The sequence below is a fragment of the Zootoca vivipara genome, chromosome 13, assembly GCF_965207765.1.
Source record: "Zootoca vivipara chromosome 13, rZooViv2.hap1.1, whole genome shotgun sequence".
In the NCBI taxonomy this organism is placed as follows: domain Eukaryota; kingdom Metazoa; phylum Chordata; class Lepidosauria; order Squamata; family Lacertidae; genus Zootoca; species Zootoca vivipara.
Window position 1 is genome coordinate 30,290,024 of NC_142596.1, and position 21,977 is coordinate 30,312,000.

The window sequence follows — 21,977 nt, forward strand, 5'->3', positions numbered from 1 at the left end:
TAAAACAGGATATCAAATCCATACTCTTCTTCTTGTGGGCTTAAGAACATACCACCAAAGGTAGGTGCCTTTGTTTGTTTGTTTGTTTCCTGCCAATCACCCTAAGGTACCAGGGCAGGTTAGAAACAACATTAAAAACAATTTAAAACACCTTACACTCATAAATATGAGGGGGGGGGGTCCCTTAGAGCAAATGTCCATCTCAGCATTGTCTTGCACTAGCGCCCTCCCTGCTTATTCTCTCCTGTCTTTTCCTAGCAACGTGGCCATCTCCACCTTGATCCCGGTCAACGGTGAGACAGCTGTGGTTGGTCTGGTGTCCAGTTTGGTTGTCTACCCCCTGTACCTGGCCCTCCTCTTCCTCTTCCGAATGGCACGGAGCAAGGTAACAGTGCATTGGGAAGGGGGCAGTAGCCTGTTTCTGGGCAAGACCTTCAATTGGCCGCAGGCCGCCGCAGTAAATATGATTTTAGATGTTAGGAAACAGCTATAGCTCAATGTTAGAGCACCTGCCAGTCATGCAGAAGGTCCCAGGATCAATCTCCAGGTAAGGGCCAGGAAAAACTCCCTGCCTGAAACACTGCAGAACAGCTGCTGGTTAGTGCAGGCAGCATGGAACTAGTTGAGCCAACGGTCACCTGACTTGGTATAAGGCAGTTTCCTATGTTCTATGGTTACCCGTTTTAGCCAGAATGTTTCATTTAATACATTTCACTGGTTATTTCCTTAATGGGTTGGAAAGCAAACATGGCAATTCCTATTTTTAGAGAAGATAGTCATGTTTATATATCCATGCATTATAATATTTTGCTTGTGTACATCTGTGTTTTGCATCATTCACTGAATGCACAGTTCTTTACCAGAATTTTTGAGGTTCCTCTTCAAGATTGGCTGGTGCCCAGAAGAGGAAAACAGCTCATGGGTGCCACATATGAAGCCATCTTATACCAGCAAGTTTGGTAGCCATTGACCCAACTGGCTGCATTCTTCTGCACAGACTGGCAACAGTCCTCTTGCGATCACAGAGATCGATTTCTGGAAGCTTAAATGTGACTGAAAAGGCCCCTCTGAATAACAAAGATGTTTAGCAAGTCAGATGTTCTTGTGAATTTCTGACTTAGAGAAGTGGCACCCTCATCCCCCATCCCTGACAGCTATTTTTTAAATAGGGAAAGGGAGAGAAAGTAAGAGCTGTTGGAAGCTGGCTGGCTTTTTCCATTCAAAATAAGATCAAAGTGACTTTAGGCACCCTCCTCAAAAGTTGGGGTTACCCAGACATCTGTTTGCCCTTCCAGCTGAAAGGAAAACGTCCTTCCTTGCCTCAAGTGCCCTCTTCTCTTCTAGGTGTCTGTCAGCCAGTCCCTGGCCCATTCAGACCAGCAGTCCTTAGAGATTGACAACTACCTGGACTCGTCTCTTATGGAGAGCGCCTTCCTCACCTTCCCTGGGCTTCGGACAGAGGTGAGAGTGGCAAGTGGCAGGACAGAAGTGTGGGGTGGTTTCTAAAGGGGTCCTAGGCCCTTCCCCACTTCAGACCCCTGCCTTTCTTTCCCTCAGATCTGTGTCCTTTTACCTCATTCAACAGCGGAGAGCCCCTGGCCCTCATGATGTTGCTGGTCTCCCAACTCCCATCATCATTATTAATATTACTACATTAATATTCCAAGGAGCATTAAAGTGATGTACTTGGTTCTTCCCCCCTCTCCATTTTATCTTCACAACAACCTTGTGAGGTGGGTTAGGCTGAGAGAAGGTCCTTGAGGTCCTGAACTTCCACCATCCCTGACCCATTGACCTTGCTGACTAGAGCTGATGGAGGGGGTTGGAATCCAGCAACATCTGAGTGAGGGGCTCATGTCAGCTTCCTGTGGCCTAGTGTCTAATGAATATTATGTTAATATAATATAATAATGAATATAATGAATATTATATAATATAATGTGGCCACCTCATGAGAAGACTCCCTGGAAAAGACCCTGATGTTGGGAAAGATTGAGGGCACTAGGAGAAGGGGACGAGAGAGGACAAGATGGTTGGACAGTGTTCTTGAAGCCACCAACATGAGTCTGACCAAACTGCGGGAGGCAGTGGAAGGCAGGAGTGCCTGGCGTGCTCTGGTCCATGGGGTCACGAAGAGTCGGACACGATTAAATGACTAAACAACAAACAATGTGGCCTATATCTAATGAATAGTCTTCTCAGTAGTGCTTCCCTGAGGGGCTGCATTGATCCTAAAGAACCAAGGCTGGCTGAGCAGTGAACACTCTTTCCTTCCCTACAGGCCTTTTCAGAGCAGACCAAAACAGATTTGTTCCTGGACGATTCGAAAAGGTAAATGGGATTTATTTTTTTGTTGCATTTATATCCTGCCTTTCCTTCAAGGTGCTGTACGTGGTTCTCTTCCCATTTTATCCTCACAACAACTCTGTGAGGGGAAGTTAGGCTGAGAGATTATGACAGGCCCAAGGTCTCCCAGTGAGTTTCATGGCAGAACAGGGATTTGAAGCCTGGTCTCGCGGGTCCTAGGTCCAGCACTCTGACCACTACACCACACTGTCTCTCTGAGATGTATGTATTCGGCTTCAGTTTGGGCTGTGAGGTCAGCTTGAAGAGGAGGGTTGTATTTATTAAAGAGCTCTGCCTAAGGGTGTTCCTTGTCCCCGTACTCATCCTTCCTTTCTGCTCTTGTTCCTGCCTCAGCCTGATACGGTGGCACTCCAACGAGGCCCTGCTCAACTGGCCTGACCTGCTCAGCGACCCTTCCATCATGGGCAACACAATCCAGAAGCTGAAGAGGGGCAGGACTAGCCGCCATCTTGGCCTGGAGGCTCCCTTGGCGGCTGAGGAGGACAGTTTGTCACTTGGCTTCCCGCAAGCTCAGGCCAGATACTTCTCAGCTTCAGGTAAGAGGCGGGTGGACAGGAAAACAGTCCAAATCTGAATGGATTCATAAAGGAAAGGATTGTTTGCAACAAACATTTACTTCTCTTTGAGGTCGGGAACCTGTGGCCCTCCAGATGTTGCTGGACTACAACTCTCATCTTCCCTGACCGTGCGGACTGCTGGGAGCTGGAGTCTTAACATCTGGAGGGCTGCAGCTTCTCTTCTGAGGTTTGCCAGGTGCCCTTAATAGTCAGGAACAAGAGATTTGCTGCCTGAGATGAAGGACTAGCAGAGAATCTAGAGCAGGCATCCCCAAACTTCGGCACTCCATATGTTGCTGGACTACAATTCCCATCTTCCCCGACCACTGGTCCTGTTAGCTAGGGATCATGGGAGTTGTAGGCCAAAACATCTGGAGGGCTGCAGTTTGGGGATGCCTGATCTAGAGAGTCCGTTGCATCTGATTTCAACCCTAGCATCGGGATATTGATCTACATGGTTCTCGAGAGCAGCCTGCTACCTGAGGAGGTGCAGAGCAGCTAGATTAAGGAATTCAAGCAGAATTGGGGGTTGGGAGGTGCTGCCACCCTCTGGCACCTGTTGTCTTGAGGGAGGTGACTCTCCGCCCAATAGTAGGTCTGGCCCTGTTAACCTGAATAGTGTTTATACGGAGGAGTGGAAGGAACAAAGGAAGGAAATATTTGTGCAATTGAAAAAAGGCAGAGTAAGAATGTAGGAGAAGCAGAGGGTTCACTTTCCCCCTTTCTAGGGCATTCATGTCCACTGCACGCAGCATAGGGCCAAGAAGGATTCTCAGAGACTGCTGCATGGGAGAATCAGACTTTTGCAAATCTGTTCCACATACATTTGAAGAGTAACACATATGCCCCACACAGTAACTGCTACAAGCACACTTCATGCTGCTAACATATCTTGATGTGAACCCAGCTTGACAGAAGTTTCTTGGTTGCAGATGAAGATCTGATCCGGCAGATTCTCACCGATGGAGCTGGCAGCCTCTCCCACCCTCAGGAAATGGGGCCATACCCCAGGGTTGAAACGGACCTCATCTCAGGGCTGTAAGTCTCCCATGACAGAGGGGGTAGTGGTGCCGGTGCTTGTGCATGAGGCCAGCTGCTTACTGACCCCCATCCCAAAGGAAATGCAGTGCTTAACACCCTTGTGTTTTTTTCTGGCAGATCCAGCATGCTTGGGGAGAAGACAGAGACTATCATGATGCAACGGCTGACCGAGAAAGGGCAGAATGTAGCAGCAACAGCAGCAGCCCCTGGCAGAGAACTGAACCGCTCGGCCAAATCAACGCGAACAGGTGGGGCAGGATTTGGCAATTGGTGACCAGTTTGGAAGTGAGATTGTGGAAGTGGGTGGGGAATGCACAGACCCATCACGTCACCTTCACTTTCCAGTCTTGCCTAGGCTAGCATCTTCCTCCCAGAGACTGAGCCACCTCCCATCCCCTCCTCCCTTGTGGTAGGATTTCTTCCAAACCAGCAGTTTCCAAGCTTTCCCCCCTTAGTTCCATAAATTCATCCCTGCGTCCCCTACCACTAAGGAAGATATTAACACAATAAAATCCAAAACAGTAACAATTAATTGCACAATTATTCAAAACCCAGTTAAAACTACTGTATTTAGTTTAATTAATTCCACAAAGTTAATGAACTTGATCGAGGGATGCCAGCTTTTCAAAGTATGATAGCCATTTACACCTCCTGTGCTGCCCCCTAGCCTCTTAGCGCCCCCTAGGTAATCCCATCAGCCCCCCCCCAGGGGTGGTAGCACCCACTGTGGGAACCACTGATATGAATTCAGTCACCTTCAGCTTATCACGCTCCCACTCTGCCTAAGCTGAAGACCTCCTCTATTGCGTTGGAAGAGTCAGAACAGTGCACAGTTAAACTATGGAACTCGCACCCGCAGGACGCAGTGATGGCCACCCACTTGAATAGCTCTGAAAGAGGAGACAAATTCATGGAGGATGATTAGACTATCTGTGGCTACTAGCCATGATGGGTATGTTCTACCCCTACAGTCAGAGGCAGCAATGCTTCTGAATACCTGTTACTGGAAACCACAGCAGGAGAGAGTGCTCTTGTGCCTGGATCCCGCTTGCGGGTGTCCCATAATGGGCTTATGGTTGGCCACAGTGAGAACAGTGAGATAGGCTCTTGGCTTGCTCCAGCAGGCTCTTCTTATGTTCTTACACCCTCCCCTCATAGACACTCCATTCTATGGAATGAAGCCAGATTACTGACTCCTGTAACTCTATGGACGTGCACATACGTGCGGGTCTGCAACCTTTCATGAGGGCATCTGCCCAGCCCCTGTGGTGCTTCTTACCAGCTTCTGTTGCAGCACCAGGACAGGGTGAGCAGATCTTGAGAAAAATAACAAGTAATTGGGTACACTTTTACAAATGCCATCTTTCCCCCTCTATTTATATAAAAGACTTTTAAGAATTGTGCAGGCCCTGCCTTATGTGTGTAGCATGTAGCTGCTGCCCCTGCCCCACAGAAGCAGACTGAATAAAGCAAACCAGCCCCTGCTCACCACTTCTGTCTTGTGTGTGTTTCTCCTGCAGTCACAGATCACGCTCTCCGGAAGCGCTTGCTTCCCTTCTGGTGCTCCTACCTGGCCCATGCCATCAGCCTGGCCTGCCTGGTCATCTGCTTTGGAGTCTCCGTGTGGATTGGAGTTGGTTTCACTTCCAGCGTGGCCCTCATGTGGCTCATCTCAGGGATTTTTAGCTTCCTCTCCTCCTTCTTGCTCTGGGAACCATCCAAGGTAGGCTCTGACAGAAGCTCAGCGGGAGAGGCTGCTTCCGGACAATTCCAGGTTGCCATTCCAAACCATGTCCCATTTCCAACTGAGCAGCATATAAATAGAAATAAAACGAATCGCCAAAGTTTCTCAGCAGTGGAATTTAGAATTACAATTTACAGATGTGTCTCGGACCCACTGATGACTTGTGCACTGGTCAAGCGGTTCAAGAAGCCACCTCCCTGAATGTTCCCCCTCTGCCCTGCCCAGGTTCTGCTGGAGGCCCTCTACTTCTCACTGGTGGCCAAGCGCCTGCACCCTGAGGAGGACGACACTCTGGTGGAGTACCCGTTTGTGGAGCACGTGTCGGAGAAGATTGGCCGGGTCCGGCCCCCTCAGGGATTCGCTCTCTTTCAAGCCAAGGAAGAGGCCAAGAAAGTGAAGCTTCTGCACGGCCTGCTCAAGGTGAAGAGGGGGAGCTGCTGCCAGTTTGTGGCATCTGATGCATTTTAGGAGGGAGACTTGCAAGGGAGGGAATGAAGAGGAGGAGGGCAGGCCCTGTGTGCTTTCCTGGCAGCACTGGGCACTTTGAAAGCTCAGTGGCAGAGCAACTGCTTTAGAATGTCGCAAATTCAATCCCCAATGGCTTTTCCAGGGAGGACTGGACAAGACTCCTTGCCTAAAATCCTTAAGAGCTTAGATGGACCCATAGGGAGAGGAGCACAGGAGACAGGCTGGAGCTCAGTGGTAGAGCAGTTGCTCTGCAGGCAGATGGTCCCAAGTTGAATCCCCTATGCCATCTCCTGGTAGGACTAGAGAGACTCCCTGGATGCAGTCCTGGAGAGCCTCTGCTGCCACTCAGTGAGTCAACAGTGCTTAAGTTACATGGACCAATTCACCATAAGGCAGCTTTCTATGTTCCAAAGAGGGCCCATCCAACAGCTCCCAATCGAAGGAGCATCCCTGTGCATGGTGGTCCCACTCCAAGGGCGGGCAGGGGGTGAGATTCTGCTGGTTTGTGCAAGCTGTGGGTGGGTCTTCTGCTGAGGTAGCCACAGGCGGTTCCCAGCAAGAGAGCGAATCAGATCCTCCGTCTGTCATCCCTGCTAGAACTTCTTCATCTACATGCTGTTCCTCCTGGCGACCCTCCTGACCAACTATGGTGATGCTTCGCACAACAGCCGGGCGTTCCTCTTGCAGAGCTCCATCAAGCAGCAGCTGGGCAGTGAGCAGTTCCTGCGCATCAAGAGGTATTTCAGCATAGCTCAGCTGCTGCTCATGTCTCCAGCTCCATGTTTGGAAATGTTCCTCTTCAGCACTCTGCTCAGCTTTGCTGGCGGGAATTGCAGTCCCAAACAGCTGTACTGCCTGGGGCTGATGGGGAAAAAATGTCTGCCATTCACAAGGTTGGGGAAGAGTGGGGAAGACAATACATAATTTGATAGACCAGGGCTCTGACTCAGTGTAAGTCAGGTTCCCTGAATAAGTGATGTCATATTGTAGGGACAGAAACTCCTTGCTGGGCCCAAGAAATTCCTCTTTCCTCTTTGCCACAGAAACTGGTGACTACTGAAGTATGAACCATTCAGGAGTTTTGGTTGGTTAATGCCAAACTTGGCTGTAGAATTGCAAAGTCTCCACTCAACCGCCTCCTTCCTTTTTCTCTCTCCACTGTGCCTGCACAGATCTGACGAGTTCTGGGTCTGGATGTCCCAGGGGCTGTTGCCCTATCTCTACAACAACCAGTCAGGCCGGGGAAGTTACAGCGTCACCCTGGGGTCCCCACGGTTGCGGCAGATCCGCCTCCAAGAAGGTAGGTGGGAGATCCTCATTAAGATGGTCCTGGATGGGGTCATGCTCCCCTGGAGGTGCATGTGTGCCACTTGGGAGCGCTCCTGGGTCCATTACTGGATCACCAGAGGCACATGTGGCCTCCGTAGCTCCTTCTACCAGCTTTGGCTGGTGGCCTAGCTGCGACCTGATTTGGATGGGAAGGTCCTGGCTTCACTGAACTCTGTTCCAGTAGCCACTAGGTTAGGTAACTGTAATGTACTGCATGTGAGGCTGCCGTTGAAGATTGTTCAGAACCTGCAGCTAGATTATTTCTGTAAGTGAAGCAGTTTCCTGTCTCTGCAGGACTCGCAACAATGGTGGTGCTGTGTGAGCCTCTGTTGTCATGCGCAGGCTTGAAGCATCTAGGACAGCCTCCAGTAACCTGACACCCACCAGATATTGCTAGACCCCAGCTCCCATAAGTTCCAGCATCTTACAGCCATGCTGGCTGATGGGAGTTATAGTCCAAAAGGCTGGCGGACACCAGGCTGGCAAAGGCAGATCCAAAATGATTTAATCTCCCAGCACCTCTTGCTAAGCCCCTGGGGTCTGATTGTGGCAATTTGTAGTTTGTGCAGACAACCAACAATGTCAGTCCCAAGAGATGGAGAGCCTTGCCTTCCATGGAGGAAGCCTTGGCTAGGAGGCAACCCTTTTGATTCTTGCCTCTCTCGATTCTGCACCTGGAAATTATAACACAGGATGCTGCCATTTTAGATGCTCTTCTCAAAAGCCAGAGGCTGTAATTTTGGGAACACTTGAGAGATGGAAGCAGAAATATATGATAAATTCACACACATACACATTTATTTTATATATAGATTCAGGCACACACAACAAGCCTTTTAAGCAGATATTTTTCCTAGTCTGTTTCTGCATGGGAATTGTTTGTAGATGTATTAATTGCTTTTATAGTCCACCTTTCCTTCCAAACACTAAACAAATACTTCCAGCCTTCCCTGCACCAAATGGTCCCAGGGCATGTTACATAAAATCCATTGCCATTTAAAACAATACACACTTCACTGGAACCCTATGTTAAAACCTCAGAACTAAGCAAGGTCATAAAAATAATAATGCAGCAATGTCATCACAGTAGTGCGACCAATGGAGAACCCTCTTCTGACTGCTTTTTTTCCAGCGGAGTGTTCCAGTACCGTCCGCCATATCCTTAGTGGGACCAATCCGTCTGCAACTGGGGGGAAATGCATCCTTGGTTCAGACAGCTTTGACACGGCCAGTTACGCAGTAGGCTGGAAGAGTGTTGCCAGCAACCTCACACAATCATGGACTTACTCGCCACCTGATCTACCAGGGTAAGAAGCACTAGATTCCTCCTGTACATCCCTTGCAAAAATCAGAGGAAGGGCATTTCCTGCCAGCTCCCTGTATCTTCTTCAATATATTTTTTAAAATCCTTTTATTACCATTACTAGCAACCCAAAAGTACAATAACGGTAAACCATCATGCCATATACAAAGCAAACAAGCAATAAATAATAGGAGAACGAAATGGTGCCACACCAATATAACTCAAGAAATCCAAATAGAAAAATTCCTTCAGTAGCACCTTAAAGACCAACTAAGTTTTTATTTTGGTATGAGCTTTCGTGTGCATGCACACTTCTTCAGATACACTGCATGCACACGAAAGCTCATACCAAAATAAAAACTTAGTTGGTCTTTAAGGTGCTACTGAAGGAATTTTTCTATTTTGCTTCGACTCAGACCAACACGGCTACCTACCTGTATCAAGAAATCCAATTTCCCAAGCTGGCAGGGATGATGAATGTTGAGCATCTAAGTCCAAAGGATTAGAAATAAAACCCCATCAGATGTCCTAAAAGTGTTCTGGATCCTACATCCCCCTCGAAACACACAGCCTGTATGTAATTTCCCCCACAATAACTGAAGTTCATAAGTTCCTATACCACAAAGGCAAGTGTAGATTTCTTAAGGTTTTCCATTGCTGAGCTATTGAAATCCTGGCTGCAGCCAACATTCATGTCAAAAGCTCTTTAGGGCAACAAGCTTTTGTGTTGTTTGTCCACATGTTCAATAATGACAGTTGTGGAGGAGCCCGAATAGGTGATTTAATTACATTAGATACTTCTAGATATACTTGAGACCAGAATAGTGAAACCTGAGGGCATCATCCCCTTTCAGTTCTCATCCCTTCCCCTCGCTCCCAATGCATTTGGGTGTATGAACATAAGCTCACAACAAAGGACAGAAGTGTGTGAGACACTGTGGCAAGAGCAGGCAGAGCCCATACTTGTCCTCTAGTTAAATTTCAGACATTTTCAGTCAGGAGATGGGCTGAGCCCAGGCCCTGCCAATGCATGGAAGACTTGGGGGAAAGACGAATTCCATCCATGCCTTGGCTTGACCTATAGGCCTACCCCTGCTTCTCTTTCAGGGCCTGGTACTGGGGCTACCTCTCCTTCTATGACAGCGGTGGTTATGCCCAGGAGCTGGGAACAACTCTGGAAGAAAGCAGGGCTCGCTTGGAGATCCTCCAGCGGAACAACTGGATCAGCAACGTGTAAGCATGTTGGGGGAATCAGTGCCTCAGATTAGTAAGGCCGATCTGAGGGGCTAGGCAGACTCGCTTATCCAACAAGTAGACTTAAACCATCCTGTTCAGTCCTTCTCTTAACACAGGATGCTGCTATATCTTCCTTGCTGGACTGCAGAAGCTCCAAGGTTTGGCCCCCAAACATCTGTAGATAAGGGTGGGAGAGACTCCCAGGCCAGAACCTTGGAGTACTGCTGCCTGTCAGTGTCGACAGTACTGAGTTAGATGGACCAAGGCATGTATAAGGCAGCTTCCTATGTTATTCTGCTGCCACTGACCCACTTTTCTACCTCCTGCAGGAGCCGAGCAGTCTTTGTGGAGCTGGCCCAGTACAACCCTGGCTTGGGCCTCCATGCGGTCATCACACTCAGGCTGGAGTTCCCCGTGGTGAAGCATGCACTGCCGGCCGTGGCTGTGGCTGCTCTCCCGCCCCTTCCACTTAGCCAGGGAGTCACGCTGCAGCTCCTCATGATGGTCAGTCCCAAAGAAAGGTTTCTTTCGCCTCTTCCCAGAAGCATCTTTCTTCCAACTGTTGCTTCTCCTGTTTACACTGTTTTATTTAGTGCCAACCACATGAAGAATTTGAGTAAGGGAAGGGGTGAGGACAGGTGTCACCTGTTGAGGCATTGTCCTCCTTTCCCAACATGGTGCCCTCTGGATGTTTAGGACTATGGTTCCCATAAGCCCCAAACATATGATGCTGGGGCTGATGGGAGCTGTAGTCCAAAACATGGCTGTGCTAGCTAAGGATTGGGGTGGGGGCTGCAGTCCTAAAATATATGGAGAGCGTCAAGTTGGAGAAGGCTGCTTTAGGGCACACAGAGTTGCTAAGAATGGAAATTGTACTCTTTTTTATAGACTCCAATAAGGGAATCAGAACAGGGAAGGAGCATACATAGTTCTACTTCCTGTCCAATAAAGTTTAAAATTGTGTTAATTTCCACACTGGAGAGCTCACATCCCATAACAAGCAGAAACACATAAAAGCCTGGGGTTGTTTCCAATGGAAGTCCTACACAGAGTTGAACCACTGACAGTAATAAGCATGGAACACTTGGGCCCGTTCAGTTCAATGAATCTCTTCTTGAGTAGGCCATACTTGGCTGCTGCCCCGGAAGCCACCATCTCCGTGGCACTAACAGACTCTTTCCCCCCAATCCAGGTCTTCTTCATGATTGTGGTCGTCTACTTTGTGGTCTCAGAGTCTCTCTCCATCCAGAAGGCAGGCCGGGCCTATTTTGCCAGCGTGGGCAGCTACTGGCAGTGGCTGCTCATCCTCCTGACCACTGGCACCGTGGTCGTCCACTTGAGCCAGGTCACCCTGGCCAACCGGCAGTGGGCCAAGTACCTGAGAGACAAGCAGGGCTTCACCAGCTTCTACCAGGTGGCTTCTCTTCACACCGCCTTCCGCTGCCTGGCGGCCTGCCTCCTCTTTGTGCTTACAGTCAAGGTACAGTTTGATCACTGACATGCATGATGCAGACCTCCCTTTCAATGCATTTCAGGAAAGGAAGCCAGGGACAATGCATGTTTTGTCACTGCTTCAGGGAACAGAAGAGCGAGGCGAGGCAGCCTTCCCAAACAGATGTTTCTGGACTACAGCTCCCACCGGCACTCACCATTGGCCCTGCTGGCTGGCTGGTGGGAGCACTGGGAACCCCCCAACATCATCTGATAGGCAGCAGGCTGGGGAAGGCTGCCTAAAAGTGAGGAGAGATGCAGCCAAATTAGACAGACATACTGGTGAATCAACGCCATCTCAGCAAATTGCAGAGGTTGGGAACCTGCGGCCCTCCAGAATGTTGTTGGACTTCAACTCCCAGCAGCCAGCATGGCCAGTGATGGGAGTTGTAGTTCAGCAGTCGCCTCTTCTTTCATACTTCAGGAGGGCTGGCTGACTTTTCCTTTTTCCTAAGATTTGCCATGTAGAACTGCTTTGGGGCTTGTGAGGGGATGAGAAAGCGCCTTCATGGGATTGAGCGACTAAGCAGAAGACAGAACCAACTTCTGCTTAAACACAGTGGCCAGCAGAGGGCAAAGAGCCTCAGCCCTTAAGTGCAGCAAGATTGGCCCCAGCGCTTTAGACATGTTAAGCCCATTTCTTCTCTAGCAAGAATTGGAAGAAACGAATCCTCTATAAGAGTTTTGCTGTCCTGTCAGGAGAGGGAGTTGTGGCCCCTTTCAGAGAGGAGCATGAATTTATTTATTTCTAGCCTTCAAGGCAAAACCTTTCCAGAGCAGCTTACAGTGTGATTTTAAAAAGAAGAAACCTTTAAAAATAACAGTACATATTGAGAAAAGAATTCCTTAGGATATTTAACAGTCTGAGAGAAAGGGTCTTCATCTGGTGCCGAGAGAAACAGAGCAGGTGTCAGCAGAAACCCCCGCCACCCCCCAAAATGGCCCTTCAGACTGATCTGCATGTTGATGAATTCGAACCATACTCTCTGCTACCTCCAGCTGCCAAGCCAGTGCATTCCATGAATGACAACTCAGGAACAGAACTTGCTGAACAGTAACTTGATTTTTGTAACTTTTATTATATAGACGCAGAATAAATGCAGCTTTATACAAGTTACTATTTACACAGACTAGATTCAAACTCTTTCTCCAAACTCCAACACCAAACTGCTGTGTCATGCTGCTTATAAGGGAAAGCCTAGCCCAGGCATCCCCAAACTTCGGCCCTCCAGATGTTTTGGACTACAATTCCCATCTTTCCCAACCACTGGCCCTGTTAGCTAGGGATCATGGGAGCTGTAGGCCAAAACATCTGGAGGGCCGCAGTTTGGGGGTGCCTGCCTTAGCCAATCACCAACTTGTTGCTATGCTTCCCTATCTCCAATCAGACTCTCAAACACTCTTGTTTAACTTGGCTTCCTAATTGTCTACTCAAAAGCTGCTAGCATTCACATGCCTCAACACTGCAAAGGGGCCATTTCATGGGGTGCCAAGTGCTTTAAACAGGCTTCTGTTTTCATCTTCCTTCCCCACAGGCTTCCCAACAGCTGCGCTTCATCCGCCAATGGTCCACTTTTGGCAAGACTTTGCAGAGGTCTACGAAGGAGCTTTTTGCTGCAGGGCTGGCCTTCACAATACTGACTCTGGCTTATGCACAGCTCGGCTTCCTGGTAAGTCTGGACTCCCAGAAGCAGGCAGAGAGAAGGGCGGGTTGACTAGCTTGGCCAGGTTCTCTCCAAAAGCCAGCTTAGAGGCTTCTGCCGCCATGCCCTCAGATGCCTTTGGACTACAACTCCTCCCATCATCTCCAAGCCTTGTCCACACCACCTGCTAGGGTTAATGGGAGTTGAAATCCAACAGCACATCTGGAGAGTCACAAGGTGCTCCAGGGAGAGGCCCTACTAAGCCCCCCCCAAGCAACGGCAGCACGTGAAATGGGACATGGTTGCCCACAATGGCAACCCACATAGAGCTAATATTCAGACTTTTGCTGTGTCTCCTTTTTGCCCAGCTCTTCTCCCACTCTGAGGCCTTCCCCAGCTTCCCCAGCACTCTCCAGCTCCTTTTCACCGCCTTCCGCAGCAGCAGCAGCCTGCACCTCTTCCTCTCCGAATCTGTGGGGCTCTCCCACCTCTTCTACGCCAGCTACGTCGTGCTAGAGCTGTGGGTGATCCTGCGGCTCTTTGCCGCAGTGCTCATGCACCACTACCGCGAGACCCGCTTTGAGATGTACCGGCCAGCCTTCGAGTCCCAGGACTACGAGATGGTGGAGCTCTTTGTCCGGAGGCTCAAGATGTGGATGGGGTTCACCAAAGCCAAGGAGGTAAACCCCCGCTTCCCCCAAAAAAGTTGTGCTTGAGGGTGGGGGTATGTGCGCTATGCAGTTGCTCTCCAAACTCTTGGGAAGAACTCTTCCAGACTAGCCCTTTCCCTTGTGCAAGGTCTGTTGTGATGATACTACTACTTCTGCCAAAGGCAGAAAAGACACATTCTGCAACCTGCATAAATTATGCACAATTTCCTAGTCTGCATAGTTTATTCTGTTTTGCTAGTCATGGGGAGGACTGCCATCCCATCCCCAAACACAGGGAACTTATTTTGCCCAACCATCTCGCGCATATCCCGTCAAGTCTTCCAGGGCAGCCAAGGTGCTGTTTGTGAAAAGGAAGCTGTGATGATGGTGGAGCTGAAGTTCTGCACCCAAACACCACGTTCTCCAGAACTGCTGGAGACGTGCAGCTTCCTGCACCCTGTGGCGCTTGGTGTGCCAGACCAGAATTGCAGGAAGCCAATCTATCAACTTGGTTGTGCATCAAAGCCAGGGACTTTTGGGAGTGCTGCTGCCACCCTGTGTCCCGAAAGGGATGGCGCCAGGCCAGGGAGGATTTCTGAGACACCAGCAATGAGACAGCCGGGAGCAAAACGCATAGCTTTGGCTTCTCTGCCAGGCCCCAGCCAGCCTTTTGCTGTGTAAAACAGTCCCAGCCATTGAAACAACCCCTTTCTGTCCTCTGCAGTTCCGCCACAAGGTGCGTTTCGAAGGCATGGAGCCGCTGCCCTCCCGCTCCTCCAGCCAGGACTCCCACTCCTTGCAAGGCCCCACGCCCACCGCCACCTCCGACAGCTCCCGCGCCTCCACCTCCTCCAGCCAACTGGACGGACTCAGCCTGGCCCCCAGCGCCCGGGACAGCTCCGAAGTGGATGCCGACATCCAGCGTCTCCTCTCCCTCTTCGAAACACTGCTCATCCGGTTTGATCAGGTGAATGAGGCGACCGCCGATGTGTACCACATTGAGTGCCAGCTAGAGGGCACACGGAGCGGACAGCCCAGGAAGAGGGGTATGCAACAAGCAAGCCGGCACCACCCAATCCGTGCAGATCCTGGGGTGCTTTCATCTAACTTCACCCCTAAGAACAGCAGCCGCTTCCTGCGCTCTCGGCCCCGCAGCAGCTCCACGTCGCCCATCAAGGTTATCCAAGCCCCTCCGCAGGGCATCAGCCAGGGCGCCCTGCTTTCTCCACAGAAGACACAAACATCAGCTGTGCCAGTAGTCAAAAAGAAGAAGCCGTTGCGGGCAAACAACAGGGTCCATCCCAGTGGCAAATAGCAGCCAGGTTCCACAGGGTTGCAGCAGTCAGGTGGCTCCCCCATGTAAGCAGAAGGGAAGAGGCTTTTGTAGTCTCAAACCTGGTTGCCAAAAACTTTGCCTCTCATTTACGGGAACAGTAAGCAAGAGCAACAGCCTTTTTGTGAGTTTGGTGCCAACAGACAAGAAGGTGGCTGTTGCTTAGAGCCACCAGAGTTCCCACCCACTGCTTTCTACAGTCACAGCCCGTGGCCTTAGCAGTGCATCAGTCTTTTCACAGTATTAAGGTTTTTTCAGAGGCCAGACAAGATCATGCCGTCTTTCAAAGGGCAAGCAGGAGCCAGAAAAGGTGGGCCCAGCTGTGCAATATTTGCATTAGCATCCTTGGAGAGAAAGGCAGAAAAGAAATCGGAATCCAGGCAAGAGCAAGAAAAAAAGGAAGAAGAAGAAACTTGTAAGGAAGCAAAGCCAGATCTTTTAAAGTCAAAAACAGAAATACAACCTGGTCTACTTTTAAATGGTTCTTCATTGAGATTTGCTGAAGGCAAATGGTACACCATCCAGGCAAAGAAGCCCAGAGATCTCCAGGGTTCAGCAGGCTGAGCCTGGGCTGGGACTAGAGACTGCAGCACCTGGAAGGGGTCAGGTTCCCCTTCTAGGCATTTCACGAAGAAGGTGCACTTTGGAGGAAGAAACTACGCAGGGGCGAGTCAACCAATTCTCCCTCAGGAAGTTTTCTCCTGAGACAGCCATGCCCTCCTCCAGAATTTCAGCATGGGCATATTTAAAAGGAACCCAAAAGTTTCCTTCAGCCTGAGAGTCTTTAAGAGAAAGGACCCCTGTTCTTCGGCCAAAATGCTGTCAACAGAAACAGACTTTTGGATGGGCCAACAGTGTTTGTTGAAAGGGGGGGGCTGGGGGTGATGCTGTTTGCAGAGACCTGTCCATGTGAGCTGGTTTCACTGGGTACTTATTCCAACAGTGTCCCCCGCCCCCAATTGAATAGCTTGGTGTGTTGCATCCATCATTGTATATGTTGAGGTGCCTGAGTGTGTTTTACTTTATATTTGGTGTTTGTGTGTTTACTATTTCTATTTACTGCCCAGCACTTTAATCAATGCTTTCCTTAGCTAATGGTGACACATGCAACTTTTAAAATAAGAGCAGGATAATATATCATGGAAGCAGTATTTTGTTTGTTTGTAGATCATAATTTGAAACAGGCCACTGGAATATGAGCACAGGGGAGTGCCCCCGTCTACCCTCGTTGTGGGTAGCTCCCCCAAGGCTCCAAGGGCCAGCGGACAGCCCACATTTTTGGCAGTGCCACATATCGTGAAGAGTACAAACGGCTAATGTTTGTACATTTATACTCTTCCCTTTTTCAGAAGAGGGAAGATCTGCTTCTCCAAGCTTAGAGAAGTGATGCTCCCAAGCAGCTCAGAAGCAAAGATTCAATTAAAAAATTGAATTGAGGCAAGCTATGCTTTCAGGTGGCTTTTCCTTTAGGCAGACGGTTTTTATTCACGCAAAATTTGATTGTTATCCTGGACTTCCCAATGCAGTTGAGCATGTTGCTTTTCTGCCATGCAAAAATCAAGGAAGGAAAAAAAGCAATGGAAAGTTGCAGTGGGAAATGCAGGAGAACAAGCACCAGCTGGCAGTGTTGCATAAGCTCTGTGTTAAAGTATCAGGATGAATGCTCAGTAAGCAGGTGGCATCGCAGCACCTCTTTGCAAATTTTGTGCAAAAGTATTTTTTTAGCATGGCTGCTCAACTGCCAGCTGGTCTGTAAGCTCCAACAGGTGTGTCCCTGGCCAAACCTCAGCAGTCCGCATCACAGCATGGGCCAATAGATGCTGCAGCTGTTACTCCCCACCTCCCCCATCCCAGCTTGAAAGCAATGTGCTGTTAACCCATGGAACTGGCTACCAATGTACATGTGCTAGTATCCTAGCCTCAATCAGTTTCTTTGCTTTACACAAGGAAATGAGCTGTGATCCAGAGAGGCCTTTGGAGCGTCCCAGAAAACAAGTGTGTTTTAAAAATCAAGTCTACCCCCCCACCCCCACCCCCACCCCCACCATTCATTTGACGTTAATGAGTTACATGCTTCCATTGGAAGCTACAGCTGGCTTGTAGTTTCTCTGGAACCTCGACTCTGCTTTTGGGAGTCAATCCGGCTTCCTTTGTTCAAAACATTTTGCTGCCCCCCCCCCAAAAATAGCACTGCTCCTGTCATCATATTCCACAGGCCAGTTTAATGTTATGTATATTGCAAGTAATTTATATGGGATTTTTACAAGGAGAAAAATAATGTATATTTTTGTATGTTTGCTATATTTTTATAGCATTTGGTACTGTGGCTCAACACATGTAGATAGGAGTTATTTAAAAAAAAAGTGTGTTAAAAGCCTTCTTGCTAAAATGTTTGTGGTGTGCAAGCAAAGCGCCCGTGTGTTTGAGATTTGTGCCAAAGGAAGTTTGAGAGATCTTTCTGTTCCCCACATCCAGGGCAGGGGGGCAGGAACTCTCTGCAATGCACTAGCCATAATTTCTCCTAGACATTGCTAAGTCTAAAAAGAACTCTGATATCAAGGCCTACACCTAGTCTTTGACTGGGTTTCCACAAGTGCCATTTCTAAATGCTGACTTGCTTATTCCATTACCAACATCATTGGTAGGAGTTGTAAATAGAGATTTTTTTCTGGAATGGTTTTTTTTTTTAAAAAATTGCTAACTCTTTTGGCTGTAACCATCATCCTAAAAATGAGGAAAATATGGTTACAGGCACATCTTTTTATAATATTTCATTATTTATAAAGGGTGCTATTTTTTAACAAACTCTTTTCTAAAATATTCCAAGCTGCTTTACTCATCAGGTACAAAGTGGAAAATGCACTTGCTTCATTCTGCGAAGGAACAAAGAAAGATCGCTAGGAGGTAGGAGATGGTCAGTGGGTGGGAAAAGGGCATTGCATTGCATTGGCCAGGAGATAAATTGCTGCAGGGCTAAAGACTTTCCGTAATGGGTCCTTGATAAGGAGATTCAGCAGGGAGGTTTTCCAGTCATCATCCACTAGACTCGAGCGCACATTGGAAGCTTTTATTGTGAGTGAGCCATTGGGCTCCCTGCATTCCCTGCGAATGCAATGTACCTAAAAAGCTGCAAATTTTGACCAGAGCAGGCCTCTGTTGCCACAACTGGAGGAAAGAAGATATTGATCTGTTAGCTTATTTAAAGAATGCAGCCTGTGTGTGTGGGAAGTGACTGAAGTGAGCCAGAGATGGGTATGGCTTGAACCAAGTGAAGGGATTTTGCACTTCTTTCTCTGCTAAATTAAAAAGTTCTCATAGTTTTCTAGGGTTGTTGTTTTTAATGTAGGGTCCTTACGAGGGTAAATCCTAGTCAAGTCAGGGAAGCAAGCGCCTTAGCACATGAGCTGTGCTCTTACGCTAAGGAGGGGGTGGGGATGTTTTCCTCCCAGGGAGGAGGAGAATTCTGGAGCACAGAAGACGTGAAGGTAGCAAGGAAGGAGCTGGTTTGGTAGGAAGGAGAATGTCCCTGGTGCTTTGCTGTAGATAGATCTCTTCAGCGCAGACCATGCCCGCTGCCCACCGCCCCCCTCTCTCATCAGCAGCGGACCCAACTCATGTCCCTACCTGCCAGATAAACTCTTGAATGTATATTTTGGTATTTACTCACAGGCAGATGGTTTCTTATTTATTGTTGTCCGAAACCCCACACTGATGCCTACAGTAACTTGCTGCTTAGCACAGAACTCTTGCCAGCTAAACAAAAACCACAACCCAGCTCTCTCTTTAGAGGCAGGTGGCTTTTATCAAGGCTTCTGGTAGCAACGGCAGAAGCAGCAGCAGCAATTGTGATTAATGTTAAGTTTTGCAAACATATGTTGTTTTTTTGTAACGGTGAAAAAGAAATGACAAAGTCTACTTTAAAGAGTTAATGGACGGCTCAATAAAGATTTCTGTGCCTTATTAAGCAAATGGAAGTGTCTTGCTAAAGTGAATTTAATTGAAACTCAATAAATAGCAACCCACTCCCAAGTTCGCAAACTCAAACAACAACAAGAGGTATGCAATTAGCAAGCCGGGTGGGGTGCTGAGTGCACTGCACAGAATGTTACTTGTACAACTGTCTGCCCTACTGGACAGAAGTCATGGGTAGGCACTGGGTGCAGTGAGTGCCTGGCCATCATAGGACACGCCTGCCCCCTTGTGCCCCCTGGCAGCAGGTCCCACTGGCATATAAAGTATGTCAAGTCTACAATTCAACCGTCGGGAAACACAATCCATGTAAACTAAGTCCCAACAGTCAGGAATCTTAGTCTAAGTAAGCCAAGTCCAAAGTCCAGCAATTGGGAAACACAGTCCAGAGTCAAACCCAAGGCACAGTCCTGTAGAGGTCCTAGATCATCCAAGCAGAGGTCCATCAGCATAGGCAGTTAAGCAGACAAAGCAGCTCAGCTCTGCTACCCCTTTATACCTTGCATGTGGATTGCAGCATCTGGGCTGGACGAGGCAGGTGAGCCTCACGTGCTCCAGTCAAGGAGTCACACACCTTCCCGAGCTAATGAGCCCCACCTGGGCAGTGGGTCCTTCCTGCCACAGCCTCCCTGAGCAGACCTCCCACTGCTCCATACACCTCAAAGCCCACCTTGGTAATGGGAGACAGGCCTCTGGCTCCAATGACGAGTCCTGCTCTTCTGGTCCCTGCACACTGACCCCCATTCCTGTGCCATCCTCTGTCACTCCTTGTGTACTTGCCACAACCCCAACCTCTCCTTTCCCATCTGTGGCTTGTCCCAGTCATGGCTGCACCCCTCGCCGGAATCCTCTTCCTCCTCTCCGTTGTCCTACCAGTTCATGACACCTTGAGGCCAAGGTGGCTGACCTGGAGAAGATGAGAGGTTGGTGATATGCAAGGCCTTTAGGGACACAACAGCAGCACTCCACTTTTAGAGTAACCGCTCTACCACCACCACAGAGAAGGTGGATCTCAAGAAAGGAGGGTGTCACGCCAAGGAAGAGGGAAATTATCCATTACAGTGGTACCCTGGGTTAAGAACTTTGCTTCAGGATGAGAACAGAAATTGTGCAGCGGCAGCGGGAGGCCCCATTAGCTAAAGTGGTACCTCAGGTTAAGAACAGTTTCAGGTTAAGAACGGACCTCCAGAACGAATTAAGTTCTTAACCTGAGGTACCACTGTCGAAGGGACTCTTTCCATGGGCAACCAACACTGGGTAACTTCATTAACCTACAAATACAGTGGCCATATTTGAGTTCCAGTCACAACTAAGAGGTAACATTTCTAAAAACCCTAAATGAGTGTGCCTTAGAATCACCACCAGCATATTCGCCCCTTCACACTAAGGTCCCAGGGTTGCAACAACTAAAACACAATGTTAAAAACAGTTTAAAACACCCTAGAATCACACAAATTAGGTGGGCCTTAAAAACATATACATCTCAGATGTCAAAGACCAGGGGTAAAGGTTTCACCAAAAGCTGCATCACTTACATTTGTAGGGAGGAGATTCCTAAACTTTAGGGCTGCCACAGATAATGTCTTCAGCTGGGCCATGACACACAAGCTTCTGAGAGCAGTGGAATGACCAAGAGGACTACCTCTGCTGATCTTAATAACACCCGAAGGTCTGTAGGGAAGGATGCAATCTTTCAAAACAGCTGCTTGTGGAACCAGAAAGGCAGCAACCCTGGACTTGCTTTTAAGTGGTGCCCAGGTACGAGATGTAAGTGTTGTTGAACTCACTGGGAACAGTGAACACAGTACTATCCAGTTCAGCATATATGCAAATAGGCAATGGCCAAGAAAATACAACATGGTCACATTTTACTTCAAAGGAGGAAACTTGCAAAAAATGAGGAGACTGGTAAAAAGGAACTTTCAAGACAAAGTCAAAAGGGTTAAGCCTCTCCAAAACTATTGGGGGATTATGCAACCAAGATATTAGAAACATGGCTAGAATGCACACCGCCGCCCAGGGAAGTTACAATGAAGGCCAAGAGAACACCAATATGATTAACAACCAAAGTCAAAGAAGCTATTAGATGAGGTAAGAAAAGGCTTCCTTCAGAAAATGGAAGTCTTGTCCAAATAAGAACCCAAAGGGAACACAAATTTCAGCAGAAGAAATGCAAACAGACAATAAGAGAAACAGAAACAAAGAAATTGAGCACATTGCTAAAAACACAAGGACCACCAACAAAAAATTATTTAAATACATTAGCAGCAGGAGACCAGCAAAGGAGGCATTTGGATTTTGAACAACAAGGGGGTTGAAGATGTGCTAAAAGAAGAAAGGGAGGCTGCAGAGAAGCTAAACGAATTCTTCACATTTGTCTTCATGGTGGAAGATGTAGAGCAGTCCCCCTGAGCTGGAACAAAGTTTCACATGAGTTTCACATGAGGAACGAATAGTGGTGACTAGTAAGGTCCCTGAAGAGTTCTTAGAGAATTCTAATGTAAAATTGCTGATCTTCTACAAAAATATGCAACTTGCCCCCAAGATCAGTTTCCAAACAAAGACCATAAAGTGGTCAGTGTATCACCAATTTTTAAAAAGTTTAGCTTAACATGTCTTACAGGTAAACTAGTGGAAAGCATTATTAAAGACAGAATTACAAAGCATACAGAAAAACAAGCCTTTCTGAAGCAGAACCAGCAGGGCTTCTGCAAGGGTAAGCCATGTCTCACTAACATCTTAAAGAGTCCTTTGAGAGTGTCAGGAAGCATATAGATAGAGGTGGTCCAACATTTAATCACACTGGAAGGAGAACGCGACAAATGGTGCAAGATGTCAACTGGAAA

The 21,977-nt window shown here is 48.3% G+C and overlaps 1 protein-coding gene across 1 annotated transcript in view; it reads left to right on the plus strand.

Moving 5' to 3' along the window:
- Positions 1-19,122, plus strand: part of PKD1 (polycystin 1, transient receptor potential channel interacting) — a 121,228-nt gene extending 102,106 nt beyond the window's left edge. Inside the window, exons 31-47 of the mRNA XM_088657260.1 lie at positions 259-385; positions 1,345-1,461; positions 2,282-2,331; positions 2,701-2,903; positions 3,857-3,962; positions 4,083-4,213; positions 5,486-5,688; positions 5,935-6,129; positions 6,775-6,914; positions 7,350-7,477; positions 8,639-8,813; positions 9,917-10,042; positions 10,375-10,549; positions 11,238-11,525; positions 13,072-13,206; positions 13,548-13,859; positions 14,554-19,122. Of these exons, the coding sequence (XP_088513386.1) occupies positions 259-385; positions 1,345-1,461; positions 2,282-2,331; positions 2,701-2,903; positions 3,857-3,962; positions 4,083-4,213; positions 5,486-5,688; positions 5,935-6,129; positions 6,775-6,914; positions 7,350-7,477; positions 8,639-8,813; positions 9,917-10,042; positions 10,375-10,549; positions 11,238-11,525; positions 13,072-13,206; positions 13,548-13,859; positions 14,554-15,144 (3,202 nt within the window). The 3' untranslated portion in view covers positions 15,145-19,122. The remainder of the gene's footprint in view (positions 1-258; positions 386-1,344; positions 1,462-2,281; positions 2,332-2,700; positions 2,904-3,856; positions 3,963-4,082; positions 4,214-5,485; positions 5,689-5,934; positions 6,130-6,774; positions 6,915-7,349; positions 7,478-8,638; positions 8,814-9,916; positions 10,043-10,374; positions 10,550-11,237; positions 11,526-13,071; positions 13,207-13,547; positions 13,860-14,553) is intronic.
- The last annotated feature ends 2,855 nt before the right edge of the window (positions 19,123-21,977 follow it).